General features: G+C 39.8%; 1 protein-coding gene across 3 annotated transcripts in view; it reads right to left on the reverse strand.

Annotated features, from left to right (window-relative positions):
* Positions 1-20996, reverse strand: part of SLC12A1 (solute carrier family 12 member 1) — a 94890-nt gene that overhangs the window by 35919 nt on the left and 37975 nt on the right. For all 3 annotated transcript variants that reach the window (XM_042942119.1, XM_042942118.1, XM_042942120.1), the window contains exons 9-16: positions 18934-19018; positions 16345-16496; positions 15084-15191; positions 14642-14765; positions 12768-12869; positions 10480-10635; positions 6996-7095; positions 6103-6214 (exon numbers count right to left, since the gene is read on the reverse strand). In XM_042942119.1, the coding sequence (XP_042798053.1) occupies positions 6103-6214; positions 6996-7095; positions 10480-10635; positions 12768-12869; positions 14642-14765; positions 15084-15191; positions 16345-16496; positions 18934-19018 (939 nt within the window). The remainder of the gene's footprint in view (positions 1-6102; positions 6215-6995; positions 7096-10479; positions 10636-12767; positions 12870-14641; positions 14766-15083; positions 15192-16344; positions 16497-18933; positions 19019-20996) is intronic.

The following is a 20996-nucleotide window of genomic DNA, read 5'->3' on the forward strand; positions in this document are numbered from 1 at the left end:
GCTAGAAAAGGTATTGGGCCATCAGTATATTGAGTTGTACCACAATGACTGTGCACCCCTGGGGAAAGTGGCATTGATTTAAATAAATGCAGTCTAATGTATGTCTATTATTGTTACAAAAATCCAGATTAAGCATTAATTGTGACAGAAAGATGTACTTTAACGCCTAAATTTGCCATATTGAGAAGTCATAAAAATATTTCAGACAGAATCTCTCTTTGCTAAAAGCGATTATAGTATCATTGTAGCACACTTACTAATGTGAGGCAAGGCTGCAATACAAATGTAGTAAGGAAAAATAAGCTAACAAAGAGGGAACACATACTGGAATATAATTACTCTCAACATTGAAATATGTCATAGTCACAAAAATGGATTTTGCCACTCAATTAAAATATTATAGAGATTAGCTCAGTTAGGATCCAAAATATGAATGCATAAATTAATTCAGGATTTGAACAAAGAAGCCCTAAAAGTCTTGTATATATTAAAACTTTGACATTGATTGAGAAAAGGGTAAAGAAATTCTAATTATTTAGTCTGGAGAAGTAGTTGATGGGATGCTACCTCAAATAAATGAATATTACGAAAAGAATTTGCGAATGAGTTCCAACATCATTAGGATCAAATAGAGAAATTTGGGCCAAAAGCAATGTTCTTTCCAACTTTCATTTTTCAAGACACTGAGAGTCTTACTGCTCTGTCTTTGCTTTCATTGCCGCTTTGGTTGGAAGTGTGGGAAAGAGAATTTTTCCTTTCCGATTTGGTCCATATTTCATCTCACCATGTGCCTAGTGCCCATTCTCAGGTCATTTCATTTTTCCTGCATTGTGCCATGTCACTCTCTTATGAACATCATGACAGAGCCTCGATGACTAAAGAATAATAGATGCATCTATAAAAATGCATCAACTTGGTGGTTGTGAACATTGAGACGAAGAGGTTGAAGATAGAAGAAAAAATGAAAACTTTAGTTTCCTCTGGTTCATCTGTACTTGAACTGCCCTCTGCTGTGCCAGAGTTAGGAGTTGGTTGTGTTCCCTGAGTTTTCTGAAGAGTGTCTTTGAATTCAAATAGAGCTTTAGGTTTTATTAAGATGTTTTCTAAATTTTAAGAAAAAAAAAAGAGAGAAAGGAAAACAGTAAGGGTGAAATTCTGTTAAAAGGGGATCTACTTAAGGAAGCTGGTCAAAAGCTATCTGTCATCTCCTTTACTGTGAGAGGAGAGCAGGACAATCAAGGTTTAAGGAATGTGAAAGAGTAGGCAAACACTAATCAACATAGATCTACATCTTGGCACACTTATGTGAAATGAGTAGAAGAATGCCAACAAACCTCAGGTAACATTGCCTTTGGAGAGGGAGAGAGCCATGTGCTAAGTGGTTTTAACAAGGACTTCAGCTTGAGCTGTGGTTTATTTCATTTCAAAAGTGAGTAAGAACATTTATGACAAAAATGTTAACAATCATTAATTAAAAGAAGTAGGATATGGGTGTCATTTTATTTTATATAGTCTAATCATATGAAATTGCCTGTATTCAACAGTTTGGACCAACAAAAATGTAAATTTCATATGCTTCGACATAATATTTTTCTTAATGTTTCAAAATAAAAAATAGAAACAATCTAAAAAAACTTTATTTTTCAGCCACCAGAACAGCACAATGTACTTAATAAAAGATACCACCGTACACTTGAAAGTCTTTTGCAATTTTAAGACAAACAAAATTTAGAAAAGAGTTAAGTATTGCATTTGGGGGGCAATAAAGGCTTTATCTGATTTGCATTCTAAATCCCAGATCAATTGGATCAAGTTTCCATCTTTAAAGTATATTTGTCTTTGATTTGTTTTCATAAAAATTACCCTGCCTTTAAACTAAAGCTGAGAAGTATGTGAGTGAGTGACTGTTGAGGCATGCATGATGCCTTCTCGCACGGGGAAGGTAAATGTGAGATGGCACCAACTGAGCAAGGTATACCCAGAGAACTAAGGGTACAGAAACCCAAACTAAGTTATTGTAATGATTGATTTTATTATCGCTCTAACTCCTATGAATGAGATAAGTGAGGAGACTAATTGACAAAGAAAGGCAATGTGTGCTTATGTTGGGAAAAGAGGGTAGAATTGGTGGAGATTGCAACCCCTGACTTAATACTTGCTTGTGGCTGAACCCCTGAATTAGACTACGCTTGACAATATGAGAAGATACTAGAAGGTGGATTCCTACTCCCTCTGATCTTTCTATGGTGATAAGAATGAAGCACAGAAGAAAATTACTTTTGTTCAGATTTTCTTTTCAATGTTTTATATTTTTGAGAGAGAAAGAGACAGAGGCAGAATGTGAGCGGGGGAGGGACAGAGAGAGAGGGAGACACAGAATCCGAAGCAGGCTCCAGGCTCTGAGATGTCAGCACAGAGCCCAATGCGGGGGGCTCGAACCCATGAACCGTGAGATCATGACCCGAACCGAAGTCCAAACGCTTAACCAACTGAGCCATTCAGATGCCCCTACTTTTGTTCAATATAAAGCCTCTGGGATATAAGTATATCAATGATTTATCATGTGGTAATTCAAAGGAGAAGAATAGCCAGCATTTTAAGTTACCAAGCTGGATTCCTTAAAAGAGATGCCCATATTTGTCTTGATGAAGGTACCTCTGAAATCTTAACGCTTGTAGCAAAGAAGCAAGAAGGAAAAAGAGGCTCTGGTGGATGAGTGTAAGAGTTAGTTGAATATTTGGAAGGATACAGTGGGGGCTTGGGGTTCAGCCAAAAGAATAACTCTTTAAATTCAATTCAGCAGCTTTGAGGGCTATGATGTCTAGTCCTTTAAAAATGTCTCTGTTGTAGGGGCACGTGGGTGGCTCAGTTTTGGTTAAGCGTCCAACTTCGGCTCAGGTCATGATCTCACAGTTCGTGAGTTCAAGCCTGGCGTCTGGCTCTGTGCTGACAGCTCAGAGCCTGGAGCTGCTTCGGATTATGTGTCTCCCTCTCTCTCTGCACCTCCCCCAACTCACATTCTGTCTCTCTCTCTCAAAAATAAATAAACATTAAAAAATTTAAAATGTCTCTGTTGTAGAAAATGGCAGCTGGGCCACACACTTTCCACCGACCCACCAGCATCGAAATACCACTGAGCTCTGAGTCTTGCTCCTTCCTTGTAGTGTCACCACATTTCAAGTTAGCTCTTTTTTTAAAAAAAAATTTTTTTTAACGTTTTTATTTATTTTTGAGACAGGGAGAGACAGAGCATGAACAGGGGAGGGTCAGAGAGAGGGAGACACAGAATCTGAAACAGGCTCCAGGCTCTGAGCTGTCAGCACAGAGCCCGACGCGGGGCTCGAACTCATGGACCGCGAGATCATGACCTGAGCCGAAGTCGGCCACTTAACCGACTGAGCCACCCAGGCGCCCCTCAAGTTAACTCTTAAATAACTGGAGGCCAGCAGAGGGTTGGAGCACAAAGCCAGCTATCCTATGATTAGTTGGCAGGAATACGTATCTTACTGTTCTATCATGATCATGTTGGGTACCTAAAAAAGTCCAAAAATCCAGTGTCTGGATCTGGTTTCCTTAAGAAAGGATGCTTCCAGTTTTGTTGAAAGGGATAGATTTTTGGAATGAAATGGCAACTATGGTATACCAAAAATAATGATTATGAAAATAACAATACCAATAGTAACAACTATAATTAATTGAGCATTTACTGTTTGATAGATGCTGAGCTGGCACTGGAAAGATCATCTGATAGAATTCTCACAATAGCTGTGTAACATAGGTGCTAATGTTGTTATTATTCTTCCCATTTTCTAAAAAAAGAAAGAGCATCGAGGCACTGTAAGACTAAATTACGTACCTAAAGGACTCACAGCTAACAGGTGGCAAAGAGTGATTCAGAACTTGACCATGTGTCTCAAAAGCCCATGAGCACCAGCTTCCCAGAGTTAAAAACTGCATTGTCACCTCTCAACATTATCTTTTCTTATTTGACCTTTCCCATAGGTTGGCCTAACCACCAATAACTGTGCTTTCGGAAAAAGTTTTCTGGTGGTATGCTGACCTCCCCCCATGTCACTTTCCATCTGTTTCTTTGCAAAGATGATTGACGACGAAGTCTAGAGTTGAAAAATGCTGACAGCATCTGCAGCCCCAGGAGCTCACAGAGAGTAACTAACTGGAAAGTCATTAACTGATGCAGTAACTATTTCCTGTCCCTGAGAGAACCTCAGGACCTGGGAGCATGACTCATGGGCCTTACTCAGAGAGACCAGCACAATGATATATAATGTGGTCCAATATACCTGTCAGAAAACAGGGCTATTGGAGGCACAGACAAGGATGCTTACTTCACGTGATACTCCACAATCACGCTCTTTTATTAGAGTGAAAGCAGCAAAGGGTTAATTAAAAGCAATATCCCTTGTCTCTATTAGAAGACCTTTTCTCCCTTGCCAATATAGGACTGTTCATACTCTCAGTTCATTTCTTCTGTCCTAAAGATTTTTTATTGCCTGCTAAACTAAGTTTTCTCTAAATTGCTGGAGAAGAAAAACACCCCAAACTGCTTATTCCATCAAAACCAGCTCCTGTATTATATTGACCAAAATGAAATTCAGTAATCCAGGGCACAAAAGTTGATAATATGAGAGAAGGGTGCTTGATAAGATTTTTAAAAATCCTCTGGAGTCACAGTTGGTCATTACTTAACCTGTCAATCTTATGTAGTTGGTAGGGTGCCTTCTACTCCCCTTCTGGATAATTGCATTGAGTTCTATTGTCTCCATTACTAGCATATGAGCACTTAAAGGAAGGAGAATGTGACCAACTCGCTTCATATAGCAAGTATTAGAGTACTGCCAAGTATAAAAAGATGCCTAAGTGCTGGTCATGACGATGTGCGGTAAATTTGTCCCTGCATCATGGCCCAGCTGACTGGCCCCAGAGTTACACGGCTTCCTGACAGCCCTATTCCTGACAAGCACCGGAAGTTTGGGTAGTGGTACCTGATTCTATCAGCACTCCCAAGGACACAAGTCTGCTAAGGCTTTCTCCTCATGAGGTAACGCAGAGCACAATCCGGTGGCCTGGACTGACATCCTGGTTCTGCCGCTTTCTTATCATGTGACCCTATGCAATAATTCAATTTTCTTGCATCTCACTTTTCCAACCAATAAAACAAAAAAAGGCATTCTTTGTTCCTTCCCACCTAACTCGGCTGTTATATACCTCAAATAAGAAAAACTAGGAAAAAGCTTCAAAGAATTGATAGGTACTACAAAAATACATTGAAGGAGCTAAGAATTTTGAGTTGTGTGTATGTGTATGAGAGGGAGAGAGACAGAGACAGAGTTTGAGGTAGAGATGGAGGTAGAAGGTGTGAGATTGTTATGGGAACACAAGTAGAGATAGGCTGATTTGGAGGACTTGGACTTACTATTTTATTAGAATTTTCATGCTTTCTCCTCACTTTAGAGATTGGTAATTGGTCAAGAATCATGGTTAAATTCTTAGCATCTACTTTTAATACCTCCTGGGAAAACCATCAATAAGTTATCATTAGCCTACTACACACTTCCTAAAAAAAATGAATTCATTCAGCTCCAAATGTTTATCTAAGGCATGGGAAACTTGGTTTAATTCCCTAGATATCTGTAGTGTCATCAATTTTATCCAAATATTTAATCTAAATTCTATGTGCTGTCATTTCAGGACATTATGTCTGGTTTTCTCCTCATCGGTTAATCTATATAATAGTACTCTCTGGCTCATTCCGTGCTTTTATATTTCTGTGGACAGTTACCACCCCAAATGCCTTCATTTTATTTCTGAGACAGTTCTCTTTTTCTTGTCTCAAAGGCCATCATTTGGAAATATTTATCACTTTTAGTTGGTCTCCCATGAAATCTGAAACATTTTTTATCTACTTATTTAAATTCAGGATCACGGCCTTTGCTAGTCCTTGCTCTATGAATCAAGGAAAAGGGCTCCTGTCCAAACTGCCTTGCCATTTTCTTATCACTGCCTGTACGCACTTGGCTCGCCTAAAACAACACAAGGTGAACAGGGAAGGAAAGCACCTTCCTGGGATGAAGTGGCTCTTACCACAAAGACTTCACAGCAGATGCAAAGGCCACTGTTCTTGGTAAAGGCATGAGTAATGTCCAAGAGAGCAGGTCTTGTCATCGGTCCCCCTGTTAAGACAATGCACTGGGGCCTGGAAATGGAGAAAAGAAGATGTGAAACTAGCCGTTTCAAGAAGCCTATGAACCAGAACAACCCTGATGGAAATGGCAGGAACAGAGGGTTTGGCAAATGGGAAAACTTCTCCCCTAAATAGTTCTTGGGTTTCTCATCAGAATTCTTGAATCATCCTACCTGTTCATCTTGCCATCTTTGTATTCTTAGTTCATTAGTCATGGCAAAATGTGAAGTACAAAAAAGGTGGTCTTGGGTTTACCCCTGTTTTCTTCCCTCCAGATACTACCCTATCCTAAATCCCCAATGTGACCTCTTACTCTCCAGCTGGACTTTTCATGCTGCTTTCCTTCATCTTCCTTGCAAAGCTCATTTTTTTTAGGTTCCATTCAAAATAAGATATAACTAATGAAGAGTTTAAAATGTTACTTTTCCTAAGAGAATTCAGTAAGCCACAAAGCCTTAAGCTGAAAGAAGACAGCACCAATGATTAAGGTTTTGGGGGATTTGGGAACACCTCTCTAAAATCACACTCTTGGATCACCTCTCTATTTCTGTGCATGGAAGGTGACACCTGGCATTATGATGGTTTATAGTTGAGAGTGGGCATAGCTCAGGGTGGAAGAGAAGAAACACTCATTCATAGAGGTGTTGTCATGAAAATGAGGCAGTTTTGTAGGACTGCCTATTCTGAGAATATACCCATAAAGTGTATCACTACTCTAGTGCATTTGTCTCCCATAAAGGAAAACCACTTTCAATGTAGAGCAATGCCAAGATGCCTGAGAGGTTAACTTTACCTGAAATTTTTCACATGGTCTTCCACGGTTGTTAATTCCAGGGCATTGTCTAATGCGCTCACATAAGAAAGAGCCTGTGTGGAGGAGCCCCAGTTCACATCTGTGGACAATGGAAGAATTTGGCATTAAAAGCATTGACCTTCCCTCTGTGTAAGCTGTTGCCTTCTATGATTTTCCTTGGCTATCTCATCAGTGAGGAGTGCCCAAATTAGAGAAAACACAATGTGGCATTTCCTAGAGATACCATTGTGTCCTTTTATGAACACTTTATGAATTCTTAGAAGTGAGATCTCTCTTTCCAGCTAAGGGTCAGACTTTAAAGATTCGGCTCCAGAAATTTTGCTTGGTGAGAGAGGCTATGTGACAACCACGTTGCAAGTGGATAGACTTGGAAAAGGTTAGTCCCTAAGTAAATTCAAAAGGTCTTCATAAATTCTTGAATTGAAAAGAAAAGAGGCATTTCTGTAAACACAGATAGTGTGTAGCAATCTTTATATTTTGAATAGTAAAACTGAATAGCTCAGGGATTCTTCCTCTTGGGTGTCTATAAAGAGAGCTTGGCAAGCATTTTAGTTTGATGTTTTAGGGCCTGATCTTCGTAATAAGGGAGGGAAGTGCTACCATCTCCTACCATTTTTTTTTTTAAATAAATTAAATATTAGATGGGGCCTCTAAACTTTATAAGAGGCGGTCCTGATGGGAATGTACAGACTTACTCCAGATGGTAGATAGAGTCATCTCCCTAGTCTTGCTTGGAAGAGGCAGGGAGATGGTGGGGAATAATTATCTGGAGGAAAAAAAAAAGACTAATATTGAGTTAGTATTGATTGCACCAGGTATTTAGCATACGTTAGGTTATTTTGTTCTTATAAAACTCCTACTAGTCAAATGGATATTTATAAGTAAAAAGTGAACTTTGAACCATTCCTCATACCATGTGTAAAAATTAACTCCAACTGGATAATGGGCATAGATTTAAGATCTGAAACATTAAAACTTTTAGAAGAAGCTTGTGACCTTAGATTAGGGAAAGATAGATTAGAAGCAAAAAGCCAAATCATAAAAAAAATGATAAATTAGACTTTCTAGAAATTAAGAGGGGCGCCTGGGTGGCTTAGTCGATTAAGCATCCAACTGTCATGATCTCACAGTTCATGAGTTCAAGCCCTGTGTGGGGGTCTGGGCTGACAGCTCAGAACTTGGAGTCTGCTTTGGATTCTGTGTGTGCCTCTCTCTCTGCTCCTCTCCTGCTACTTATCATTCTCTCTCTCTCTCAAAAATAAACATTAAAAAAAATGAAAACAACAACAAAAAAGTAAGGTGACTTGGTTAAAAGCAGGGAATAGACTAGTCTGGAATCAGGCCTCGTGCTGACAGCGCAGAACGTGCTTCAGGTTCTGTCTTCCACTCTCTCCCTCTGCCCCTCCCCAGCTTGTGTTCTCTCTCTAAAATAAATAAATGTTTTTAAAAAAAGAAATTAAGAATGTCTGTTCTTCAAAACAAACTGTAAGGAAAATGAAAAGGCAAGTCATAGTCTTGCAGAAAATATTTGCAAAACACGTACCACTAAAGGATTTACATCTAGAGTATATAAAGAACTCTCAGAACTGAATTATAAGAAAATAAATAGGCACAAGAAAATAAATGGGCAGAAGATTTAAACAGGCATTTGACCGAAGAAGATAGATGGATGGCAAATAAGATATTCAATATCATTAGTCATTAGGAAAATGCAAGCAAGTCATAATGATAGGACTCCACATCTATTAGAAAGTTTTATTTATTTTTTTAATCAGCTGACAATGCTAAGTGCTGACAAGGATGTGGAGCATGAGGACTTTCATCCCTTGCTGGTAGGAATAGAAGATGATACGGTTTCTGTGCAAAACAGCTTGGCATTTTTTTATGAAAAAAAATGTATATACACACTCTTACTACATGGTCAGAAAACCCACTCTTAGATATCTCACTCCTAGAGACATGAAAACAGAGGTCCACATAAAGTCCTGTGTGTGCATGTTTATAACAGCTTTACATACAATCATCCCAAGCTTGAAACAACCCAAATGTCCATCAGCAGGTGGATGCAGTTCTTAAATTTTTCAGATATATTCATACAACGAACTACTACTCAACATACATGAACAATCCACTTACACATGCAATAACATGGATGAATCTAAAAACATCCTGTCAAGTGAAAGGAAGCATACACAAGGCTACAAAATGCATCATTCTATGTAATACTCTGAAAAGGCAAAGCTATAGCAACCAAAATCAGAACAGTGGTTACTAGGGGCTGAGTCAGGGGGGGAAGAGATCAAATACACAAGTGTGAAGGAACTTTGGATGATGATGGAAATGTCCTCTGTCTTGGTTGTGGTGGTGGTTACAAGACTGTGTAAATCTGTCAAAACCTATAGACTGTACATCTAAAGGGGATGTATCTTACCATATGTAAATTATGCCTGATGCGTAAAGTAGTAAAGAAAACAGCAAACAAATCCCTCTAAGCTAGTTACTGCCTCTCTACTTTCCTTGTGCAGTACAGGTAGGGGACATAGGAAGGTGGCTGGGGGCCATCTGGCTCCCGAGACTAGGCCTCTCTGTACCACACTCTGCTCTCTAGCTTCTCCCAGTTTCAGCCTATCCTTCTCGTTGATTCAAAAGTTAACACCCAAAGTTCAGCTCTAATTGAATGATCTATGGCAGCTTCTTGTTGCTCACAGAATCCTTAGCATGACATTATGCTTCGTATTTATCTGGCCCAACCTACTCCTCTGCCCCTTCTCCTTAGCACCCAAGAACTCCATCTGTGTTACAGGCCTTGAGCCATGTTCCTGCATGCCTCCTAACTTCATTCATGCTTTTCCTTCTGCCCAGAATAATCTTCCCTGACTCTGTCTGATTTGTTCATTTAAAAAATATTTATTAAGTGCCTACTGAGTGTTAGTCCTGGGAATGCAAGCCACGAACCAGAAGAGTCTTCCTGGACAACCCTAATCAGAACTAATCGCTCCCTCTCCTTTTCTCAGTAGTTCGCTCATGTCATTGCATGGTACTTCCTATATTGTATTATGGTTACTTGCTTGTATGAGGGTCAGTGAACTCCTTGAGGATAGGGACTATATCTTATTTAGCAGGATTCTGAGAAGGTGATATAACGGGGTTTGGTATCATACACTCTACTTAAAATGTCAGCTCTAGCTCATCCTGTCACCTTGACAAACGGTCAACTCTTTGAACTTCAGTTTCTTCATCTGTGAAATGGGTCTAATGATACCTGATATACAGCATCATTGTGACGATTCAAGGAGTGCTTGGTATATATGGTATATATGGTTAACTATTATGTTATATTTTTAATATCCACTGTTCACATAGCACACCTAAGCACATAGGAGGTGCTCAATAAACATTTATTCAATGAATGGTTAGTTAGGGAGTGCTTTGGAAACCCCCTCCTGTACAGTCCTTATCTTACCTGGTTTCTTATAAGTCACGTATATATAGAGGAAGAACTCGATGACATAGGTGATGACAGCTGCCCACCAGTTGATAACAAACATGACTGCACAGCACAAAACAGCTCCAAAAAGAGATACCCACATGTTGTAAATTCCATATGCAGGTCTCCATCCTGAAATAAAAAAATCTCAGTGCATAAGAAAAACTTTCACACTATTACTTTATACCACTACATATGATTAGAATGCAGCTTGGGGTGCAGGTTGAACATCCGCCTTTGGCTCAGGTGTTGATCTCACGGTTCATGGGTTCGAGCCCCACATCAGGCTCTGCCCTGACAGCATAGAGCCTGTTTCAGATTCTGTCTCCCTCTCTCTCTGCCCCTCCCCCACTTGAGTTCTCTGTCTCTCTCAAAAATAAACTTAAAAAATTTTTTAGATGCAGGCAACAGTTTTTCCTATCATGAAAATCAGAACTTTTAGGTCAAGTTCCCTATTCTGTTATTAGTTTTCTGTGACCTTGGGTTCCTGGCCTATGAAGGCATACTAAATAAGAATGCTATAAATATAAAAAATGTGTTACTCATGGCCTCTTTGTATTTCCAGCATGCCCCAATAGTCTTCCCAAACTATGAAATCTTAAGCCTCTGATATCTATGCCATCAGGAGTTAAAAGGAGTTAGGAGAGATGGAAAGAGTAGGGTCTAGTGGGGAGGAGGGAGAGACACTCCTTGGTGGCCCAAGAAAGAGGAGGTTAAGACAACGGGCTTATTGTTCCTATGGAGAAGGTAGAGCTTCATCAAAAGTCAAGCCAGTAACTTCCTGATAGTTCTGTCTTTACCTTCTTTATGTTAAGAGGATAGTGATTGCCCTTTCAGAAATAATAATCTATGAGAAAAAGGGAGAAGTTTTTCTGTAATAGCTTTTAAACCTGATGCATTAACGTTTTACATTTTACAGTGAAAATATTTCTCATGGTTCATATATGCATGGAAGTTTCCCATGTTCCTTGCAATGAAGAAGCTGGGAGACAGTATGGTCAGCTAGGGAAGTTCTGATTTGAAGGGTATTTGGTCTATGGGTGAAATACATATTAAATTTGGAGTTGCCAAAACACAACAGAGCGTTCAAAGTCTTCAGGAGCAATTTCTGAAATGGCCACCAGATGGAAATAGCACATTGAGAACATCCCTGGAAATGCCTTTATTTTTCCAAGTCTGGCTGTATGTGCGTGTGTGTGTGTGTTTGTGTGTGGCAGAGGCAGTATGTGTGTCATTTTGTGGGTTTGTGTATCCATGTGTCTCTGTGTTTTTTTTCCCTCTCTCTTTTTCTTTCTTCCTCTTTCACTCCTTCCTTTCCACTCTTTCCCCTTCCCATCTCTATGATTTCACCTTGCTTTTCAAAGATGAACATAACATGGCATGGAGGCACACATTTCTATACTTGTTGTATTCACTGACTAGAACTTTCTGTTCTCTGCTTAAAAGAAGACAACACAACAGAAACAAAAGTTCCTCAGTTGTCCTCTGAAGCCCAGTGGCCTTGAGTGGAAAAAGGCTCCCCTTCTGTCCATATTTTGTCTTATTGGCAGCAGGTTTTGCAAAGGAAGCTTGTGACCACAGCAGGCACTAACAGAGTGGAAATGTGTTTACATCCCTGATAAAGGCTCTCATGGTGAAGAACTTTCTGAAGGTCAATAGTGATGAGTATCTATTCTGGTGGAAAGGTAGAAGGAATTCTAATAGCGAATGAAAGCAAGGAAGAGGTGAGAGGTGACTAGACAGGGAAGGTTCTTTGGCGTGAAATTTTGCACCACTTTCAACCACAGTCTGAGGAGGGCAGGGATGCCACTGGTTTCAATACGAATCTGCATCGACTGTACTCAGCAGGTAATTATGGGAACTACTCATCCTTCTCTTCTGCACCATGGGCAGGAAACAAATTGATAGTAAGGAAGTTTCAAATATATACATTTATTCCACTTCTGTGGTCACTTTCACCCTGGAAATAAATAGTGGTGTTTTTCTACTGCTGAAATAAATGTGGTTTCTCTTGCAATGAATAATTTATTGCCGCAGGAGAAAATTGACTTTACGGTTGGTCAAAAAGGCCATTGCTCAAATGATTCTTTTTCTATTTCAGAAGTCACCCCCCAACTCACCAAAATAAAGTGGATTACGCTGCCCACTAGGATATAAGGAAATACATAAACACAGATTGAGCACTTTTCACGGACTTATTTCATCTTATTGAGACAAACTAACTGCCTTCTTAGGCTTATTTTAGTTATGAAAAGTCAACTTACCCGGAGATTTGGCATAAGAGGCATGGAAGCAGGAGAAATTAATAAGTGCATATGAGGCCAGGAAAAAGTTGGAGATGATGGGGGCGATGGTGTTCAGTTCCGCTGTGAATGAAGCAGAAGTGAGCATGTACATATGAGTGATGAGACCAGGGGCTGAACAGCTGTCACAGCCTGGAAGCTTGACTTTATTTGGAAATTGAAAACATAGCTAGCATTTGTCAAAGTTTAAGAAGTTAGTGATTTTTCTTTGGGATCGCATTCATTTAAAAATATTTTTTCAGCCGGGGTTTCCACAAAGTAAGATACAAGAAAACCTACCAATGAGAAAATAGACAATAGGCAAGACCTGTAATTCAAGTGGGCGTGGGTAGAGGGTTTGGGGACTGGGCAGATGATAAACTCCCCTGTAGGTATTCCAGAGGTACCATATCTTCTATTCTTTGTCTGCTGTGGATACAAGGAGAAATTATTTTCCTCCTGTGTCACTAAGCTCTGCAGTGTGACAGATTAAATACCAGGGCACCAGCAATACCCAATTGGAAATCTCTATACCCAACTTACTCTTCTTGACTCTCAACTCTTGCTAGTCATTTGCCGCCCCCCCCCTTTAAACATTTCTAGAGAGTTCTACCTCTCAAGGTGTGCCAGAAAATTTTTACCCCAGTACCTAAATATCCAATATGATTTAATCCTAGCTGAATTGTTTACTGTATGATATAGGAAATAATTCAGAGACATTATCATTTATCTGTCAACCACAGTGATGCCAATACAGGTGGCATCTGGGTGTGATTCTAGACCATAGATGCCAGCAAGGAATACGCAAAAATGGCTGCCATGAAGTTTGTGCCATGAAGCTAGTCTACACTGTTCTCAGTGATTTTTAAGGATATTATTTAATTTATACAATTTTCTAACACTTGGGCTATTTGATCACATAAATGCATTATAGGGCAATGATTTGAGGTGTTATGCTTAAGTTATAGAATGGAAGCTTTTCTGTAAATAATCACTTTTCATTTAATCTTTTAAAAATCTAAAAAACACAGACAGTCATATTTTCTACCTCTTCAACCTTGTAGAAATCTTATGAGGATTCAGGAATTACAGTCACTTCCTGAGTTCATGTGATGATGAGGGGCCTTTGTTGTTTAGTGCCACTGTGCTGAGGAAGGCTCTGCCCTTCTAGGCACAGTTATCAGGGCCTTGCTTTTGGCTTCTTTTCCTCTGATAGGCTCACCAGCAATGGTAGCACCTTAGGGAGGAACGAGGAACGTGCAGGCTAAAGATGATGAATGTGCCTCTCCAAGATTGTGCAGCTGTTCCTATATCGCTTTGGAGAGGAAGCCGAGATTACAGTCTGGGTAAGTGGTTCTCAAACCTTAGTGGTCTACAAATCTCCTGAGGAACTTGAAAACATGCAGGTTCCTTATCCCCAGAGACACTGATTCTAATTCTGGGGTTGGGTCTCAAAAACTGGCATATTAACAAACCCCAGGTGATTCGGATTCTGATACAAGTGGTCAATGGACCATATTTTGAAAATGACACTTCAATTCTCCTGCTAGCTGCCAAACCAGGAGAGGTAGAGACAAGTGGCACCTGGGGAAGACTCTGGAATTACACAATATCAGGGAGCTTGGAGGAAGGATTCTCTTGCGTTGGGTTGGATGGATTTCCAACATTCAGATTCAAAGTCTACCTCAAGTCCTCGAATGCTCTCTACACACAAGGATTCCTTGGATTAGACAGACTCCAATAATCTGAATTGGGATATTAAACATAAAACAGGTAACTTGTCAAGCTAAAAAGAAAACCCTAACAGTAATCAGAAGAATTCCTTGGCTTTCAGGAAGCAAGAGAAAACTACGAACCAATAAGAATGAAGGCCATGGCTATAACAAAAGTGAGAATGTATCCTCTCAGGGGTTCATTGTTTTTCCCATATCCCTTTGCAAAGAACTGCAGGGCTTTGTAGATGTTGTCCTTGCACAGCGCCTAATGGAAAAGAAGAGGAGATATTCGTCATTTATATCTATGCACAGTCATTTTCCCTAGGTGATTCAAACAAGAAGATTTGGGGAAAGATGAAGTGGTACATGATATAGGCACAAGTTAACACTGCAGTTTATCATTCTTTATATTATTTGAATCGATCTTGACTATGTGGCAGACAGCATTTGAGCCAGATGCAAACGTTAAACTGTTTCAGAAAATGATGGAAGATGATTGCTCGTGAGAATGAGTATTTCAGCTTGATCCAAGTTTAGTGGAAACAGACGTAGGGAGAGGCACATGCTCTTGTGCTTGTATCACCTGGAACACTTTGGGTGCGCTGACGAGAGAGGCCAGGGCTGAGGACAGCGTTGCAGAAAAGATGCCAGCAGTGATGAGGGGGCCAAACCCTGACACCATGCTCATGACCTTGAGAAAAGACATTCCAGTAAGGAGACTCATCCATCACACAATTAAAAAAGAAAGTCAAAATTTTATCCAAATGCTTCCCTTTCTACTTTCTGTGATTTGGAATCTCCTTTACAAGTTAATTGCTTCTAACCAGATTGCCCCCCGCCCCTGCTTCATTCTCGAGTTCCTCAATATTTGTTTTTTTCAAAATGGACATGGCCATTTTGTTGTCATTGTTTATAACAATAAGAAATGCTCACCACAATACATCCAGAAGATACTGGAAAGAATAAATAAGGAAATGATTTCAAGGACTTTGACAACATTACCCCTGTCTTTTTGGGCATATGTTTCCTGGACAATGGGAAATCCTATCCAGTAGGAACTAGTATTTAAATAAGTTTTGGGGAGGGCTCAGTTGTTTTCTGGTCTTCCGAAAAGCTTTAGACTTTCTTGTTCTTCCTGCACATAGAAGCTTTTGAAACATTTGCTTTCTCTGTGATCATTAAATATAATTTTAGATCTTAGACATGATGAGATTCTATCAATTTAAGGCATATTTTGGAATAATGACTTCAACTGAGTTAATTTCTCTTTGTTGGTTGTTAAAATGTACGAATGAAGCCTTCAAGACAAATTTGCCTCTCCCTCTGCTCACCAATCATTCAGACAAATTGATGTTTCAAGTTCTGCAGCTTTCCCAACTTCCCTTCTTCCTCCCCCCTCATTTACCTCCCCTTTTGCCACTCACAATTTCCTTCTTGGCCTTGTTTTGCAGGCACTCCAGGACCACATTGGGGCCCTTTCCTAAACTGAAGTCCATGCACAACGTGCATTCCAAGTGCTAACTATCTAAGTCTCTCCTTCTCCCCGCCATGGAATCTTTCATAATTGATTGGAAGATGCATAATGTCAGGTGGTAATCTTTCTCTGGTAATGCAATTCATACAAGGGCCCATTCTCTTCCCACCACAGTAAACGTAACCACAGGATTTACCACTACATAATGCCTATAGGGTTCCCTTCCCTCACTCATGAATTGTTCCTTGCTGAATTCAAATGGATCCACAATCAATCATTTGCAAAGTCAGAAGTTTCATTATACTCCACATGACATTCTACAAATGAAAATAGCAATCAACCTTTTTTTTTTTTTTTTGGCCATTCAAACCTGGAAATTGTTCATCAGCCCATATTCACATGGTTCATGCCGACATCTTGAGAAGTCGTAGCCCAACCCACAGGCTGCTGAACCATTGCAGTTCATCCCAGAAATGATTGTGTCATTCATGCTTCCAGTGGCATCTCGGACCACACAGGCTCCTGGGGAAACAACCATGGCTTGTCATTTCTTTATAAGTGTTCTGCCCCCTATAAGGTTTTCTTCTGAAATCATAGTTTACTTTGAGTCTGAGCAGGTCCATTGCCATCCTCTCTTGTCATTCTGGGATCAGGTACCTGGAGGTTCCCATTCTCAGAGGCTTGAGAGCGCCCCCTGTCTCTAACAAGCTGCCACTTCCACTGCCTTGGGTGCTTTAAGTCCAAGCTTTCACCTACCTCTTTAAGACACTTGGGGTTGGAACCCTATTACTTTCTGAAATGCACATGGCAATGCTTTGCACATAATATGTATTCGATTCATATATCTGGCTTGGTACTACTGATCAGGTGTTTTGCAGGTAGAAAGATTTATTTTCTCAACGGTGAGAGAACCAAGGGGTAGCATTATTGAATTCCGGTAATTAAGAGAACTGAGCCCTTGTTTTCAACTAATGATAGTCCTTTCATAATTATTTAAACATAGCTATAATTCTACTTTATATAGAATTTTAATGGTTTAAATAATAAAGAAATGGGAGATAAAATATTAAGATTTCCTTGGTACTATTAATGGTCAAATAATATTCTATCAAATATCAGTGTATTCCATTATTTTTATACATTTTGGTATTTCTGTTATTTTCTACTATAAACATTCTATCATGAACATCTTTGTACACAAAATTTCCTTCCATATTTCAACATATTTCTCTAGGGTAGATTCCTAGAAATGGAGTTATGAACTTTTTAAAGATTCTTGATAGATATTTTAATCACTGACTTTCCTTAGGAATTTTATAACTATAATCTCTGCCACTATGTATTTGATAGGATTATTGAAATATATGACTATACATGGGAAATATGTAGAAACTTTTCTGAACCACCTGAAGGATACATGTTTTGCAAACTAAATCCCAACCAATGAAACTGTTCATTCTGCAATTCCAACTCCAGACAGTAGGAGTCATCATCCCTTGCTATTAACTTCAAGAGAGGTCTCAGTGACAGGTACCCTGTCAGGTGGTAATCTTTCTCTGGTGATGCAATTCATACAAGGGCCCATTCTCTCCCCACCACAGTAAACATAACATGACAGGACTGCTTAAACAGTTGAAATCATGGATGTTGGTTACCAAGCAAAACTATCCATTCTAGATTTTACCTTTATGCTTTGTTCTTTTATGTTGAGCTGACTTTTCTGAATCATATATTTTGGCTTCTGCATTATACAACTCCCCAAATTTCAGTGAAGCCAAGCCATGAACCATAACTAATGACAGGCTATAGACCTCACGACTATCCTCCTCTCCAGGGAAAAGTATAGAAACAGATTTTCCGCCCCAGGCAAAAACTGAAAGATTCTCTGAAATCAGGTCTATAACTTTACTCATTCCTTCATTTTTACTTCATGTGAGACAGAAAACCATTTGGGAAATTTAACTTAAGGTGATTTCAATGTCATTTAAAAATGTGTCAATTTTCTAAAGTATTGGAATAAAATCTCTTTACATGTAACTAAACTTGAAAATGCCACAGCAATATAGCTAACATTATCCATTTTCCTCAAATAAGAGACAGTGAGAGGAGCAAGAATCTAAGTTAACTGTTTTGCTTTTTTCTCCACAAACCAAAGTAAGATAAATGCAGTTCCCCAATTTCCTTTAAGTAGAGGACTACTGGGATGTGCCCTTCAGCAAAATGGTCATCCGGGCTTCTGCAGTGGGGAACTATACTCTGTGCAGTGCACAGAAAAGAGTTTTCTTCTCTGAATGTTCCACATTGCTTCCTCTCCTACTATGGTATAAGCATGAAGTGACCCCCAACCAGGAGGAGGTGTGGCTGCAGGCACCAGGTGGAATGAAAGTCAGCTTAGGAACAGCAGGTGCATTCACATATTTTCTGTTCACTGAGCAATGTGGGGGCTGGCCACCCACACTGCTGGCAGCTGGGTCTTGTTCTGATTTCCTGCCAACTAGTGACAGTGACATTTCCATATTAGGGACAGTTAGTGCAAGGAGGAGATACAGTCATCAATTCTAGATCTTTCATATTTTCCTAAGCCTTTTTGTTTTTGTCTTGTTTTGCTTTTGGCTTCTTCTCTCTGGCTGTTTCTCACCTCCCTCCCAAGACAAGGGAGGTGGGTGCTGGGTGGTTGCAAAACATCTTTGGCAGGGGGGATTATCACCTAGAGTAGCTAAATTGGATTCTCTTTGTGTTCAGGCAGAATGACAATCTTATTAACTCTATCCTAGCCCTGACCCCGAGACACCTATATTATAGCTTAATTGCATTCAAACCCCTAAAGCATCCAGAGGGGAATAAAAATGTTGTCTTTAAAAAAAACTTTCTACTTATGATCCATTGAAAGCCCACTGGACATGAAAGGACTAGACTCCTTGTAACTCTGGAATTCTTACACCAAAGACATACAACTTACCTACACAAATAGCAACTCCTATGTAGGCAACAGTGGTGATGAAAATGGCTAGCATGGTTCCTCTGGGAATGGCATCTTGGGGATCCTTTGAAAAAATAATGTGGTGGAATGAAGAGACAATGTAATAAGAAACAGAAATGACTTGGGGTTATTACTATATTTCAAATTTTTCATCTACCCTTCCTGAGGCACATTGTAAAGAAAAGATCAAGCAAATGGCAAAATGGTGAGCTTGAGTTTTTTCTGGAGGTGTTCACGTGTTCAGAGTGAATAAAGAAACCTCTAGATCTTCATGCTGAATGAAAGAGATCTCTAACTGTCCAGGACGGAGTTTTTATAGAAAAGTAAACTAGTTAGATCACTCACTAATGCATCTCCCTCCCTTTTATCCCCTGGGAATTTCATGCAGATGTATCTGACCTTAAAGTATTAGGGGAAAGACCCCAAACACACCCCACACATTGATACACATCGAGAATATCCGTGTGTGTGTGTGTGTGTGTGTGTGTGTGTGTGTGTGTATTAGTTTTGTACCAAGCATAGGCTTGCTTAAAAAAAATAACTTTTAAGCAAAAAGGATGATGTACTAAATTCTCCAACCCCTCAAATTTCCCTTTTGGAATCTAGTTCAGGAATGACTACAATGGGAGGTATTTGATTTTCATAAGCAGGCATAAAGAAAGAGGCAAATTTAAGCTTATACCAGAAAATGGGCTTTTCTCTTGCTTATGAATGTATATAAATTCACTGAGCTGAGCTGACATCATATATAATATACCATTTTATATCCCATTTTGGGGGCTAAGTCATATCATAATCAATTTCCACACAGCATAACTTCTAAATAATTGAATTCAACTTAACAGGGATTATTAAATAGAGATTTTAATGTATTCATTGCTTATACAGGACAATGCCTGGCATATAGTAGGAGTCAATAAATATTGAATTGAGGGAGACACAATCTCGGTAGATATTAGTTCCCCCACCAAAGGACCTGAGATTTATCAATACAAATAAGCAGTAAATGCAGCCAAAGTTTGAGATTTTTTTGTTTTTGTTTTTAACTTAAATCTGCTGATCAAATCCATCAGAGAGGGAAAAGAAAAAAAGGGGGTGCGCCTGGGTGCCTCAGTAGGTTAAGTGTTGACTTCTGCTCAGGTCACGATCTCACAGTCTGTAGGTTCGAGCCCCTGGTCGGGTTCTATGCTGACAGCTTGGAGCCTGGAGCCTGCTTCAGATTCTTGTCTCCCTCTCTCTCTGCCCCTCCCCCACTCATGCCCCCCCCCTCTTAAAAAATAAACATTTAAAAAAAAACACAACTCATTAGAGAGGCCAAGTCATGGTAAATGTAAACCCAACCTCACAGCTGGAAATAAAATATACAAACAAATTTTCCCCTAATGGGAGTATGCCAGTCCTATGGAGCCACTATGTGATCATTAATTCCTCCCCATTCTTTTAGGGGAGTTAAGATGGTGGAGTAGTAAGGGACCCTGAGCTTGTCTCGTCCCTGAAATGCAGCTAGATCAGTATCAAACCATTTTGAACACCCAGGAAATTGATCTGAGAATTAATGCAACAACCCTGCATAATTGGAGCCAGTGAATTTGGCAGGTACATGGTGTGGAGAAGTGAATTGGGGGAGAGAAAAGCTATAGAGCCACAGAGGGTAAGGATCCATTTTCATGGAGAAATGACAGAGAAAGAGAAAGGCAGAGAGTGCAGTGCATGGGGATCGCACAAGAAAAGCACTCCCCTTGAAAGTAACTGGAGGGGGGGTGGGAAATACTCGCAGGGGATTGAACAAGAAATCTGTTCCCCAAAAATCTCTAAAGGAGAGAAAGGAGAGGGTTTCAATACCACCAAGATTCTATAAACAGTGGAGCTCAGAGTCTGAAGTTTCAAGCTCAGTGCCTGGCATTGCTTTGGTGAAAAAGTAGGGTGAATCCCCAGGAGCAGGCAGCATGGTCTGAAGGGTCACATGGAGAGAAGCAGTTTCCCTGATTGGATAGCATTTGGTAGAAGCCATATGGCCTCCCCACAGGCATAGGTCCCAACAG

The sequence above is a fragment of the Panthera leo genome, chromosome B3 (assembly GCF_018350215.1).
Source record: "Panthera leo isolate Ple1 chromosome B3, P.leo_Ple1_pat1.1, whole genome shotgun sequence".
NCBI lineage: Eukaryota > Metazoa > Chordata > Mammalia > Carnivora > Felidae > Panthera > Panthera leo.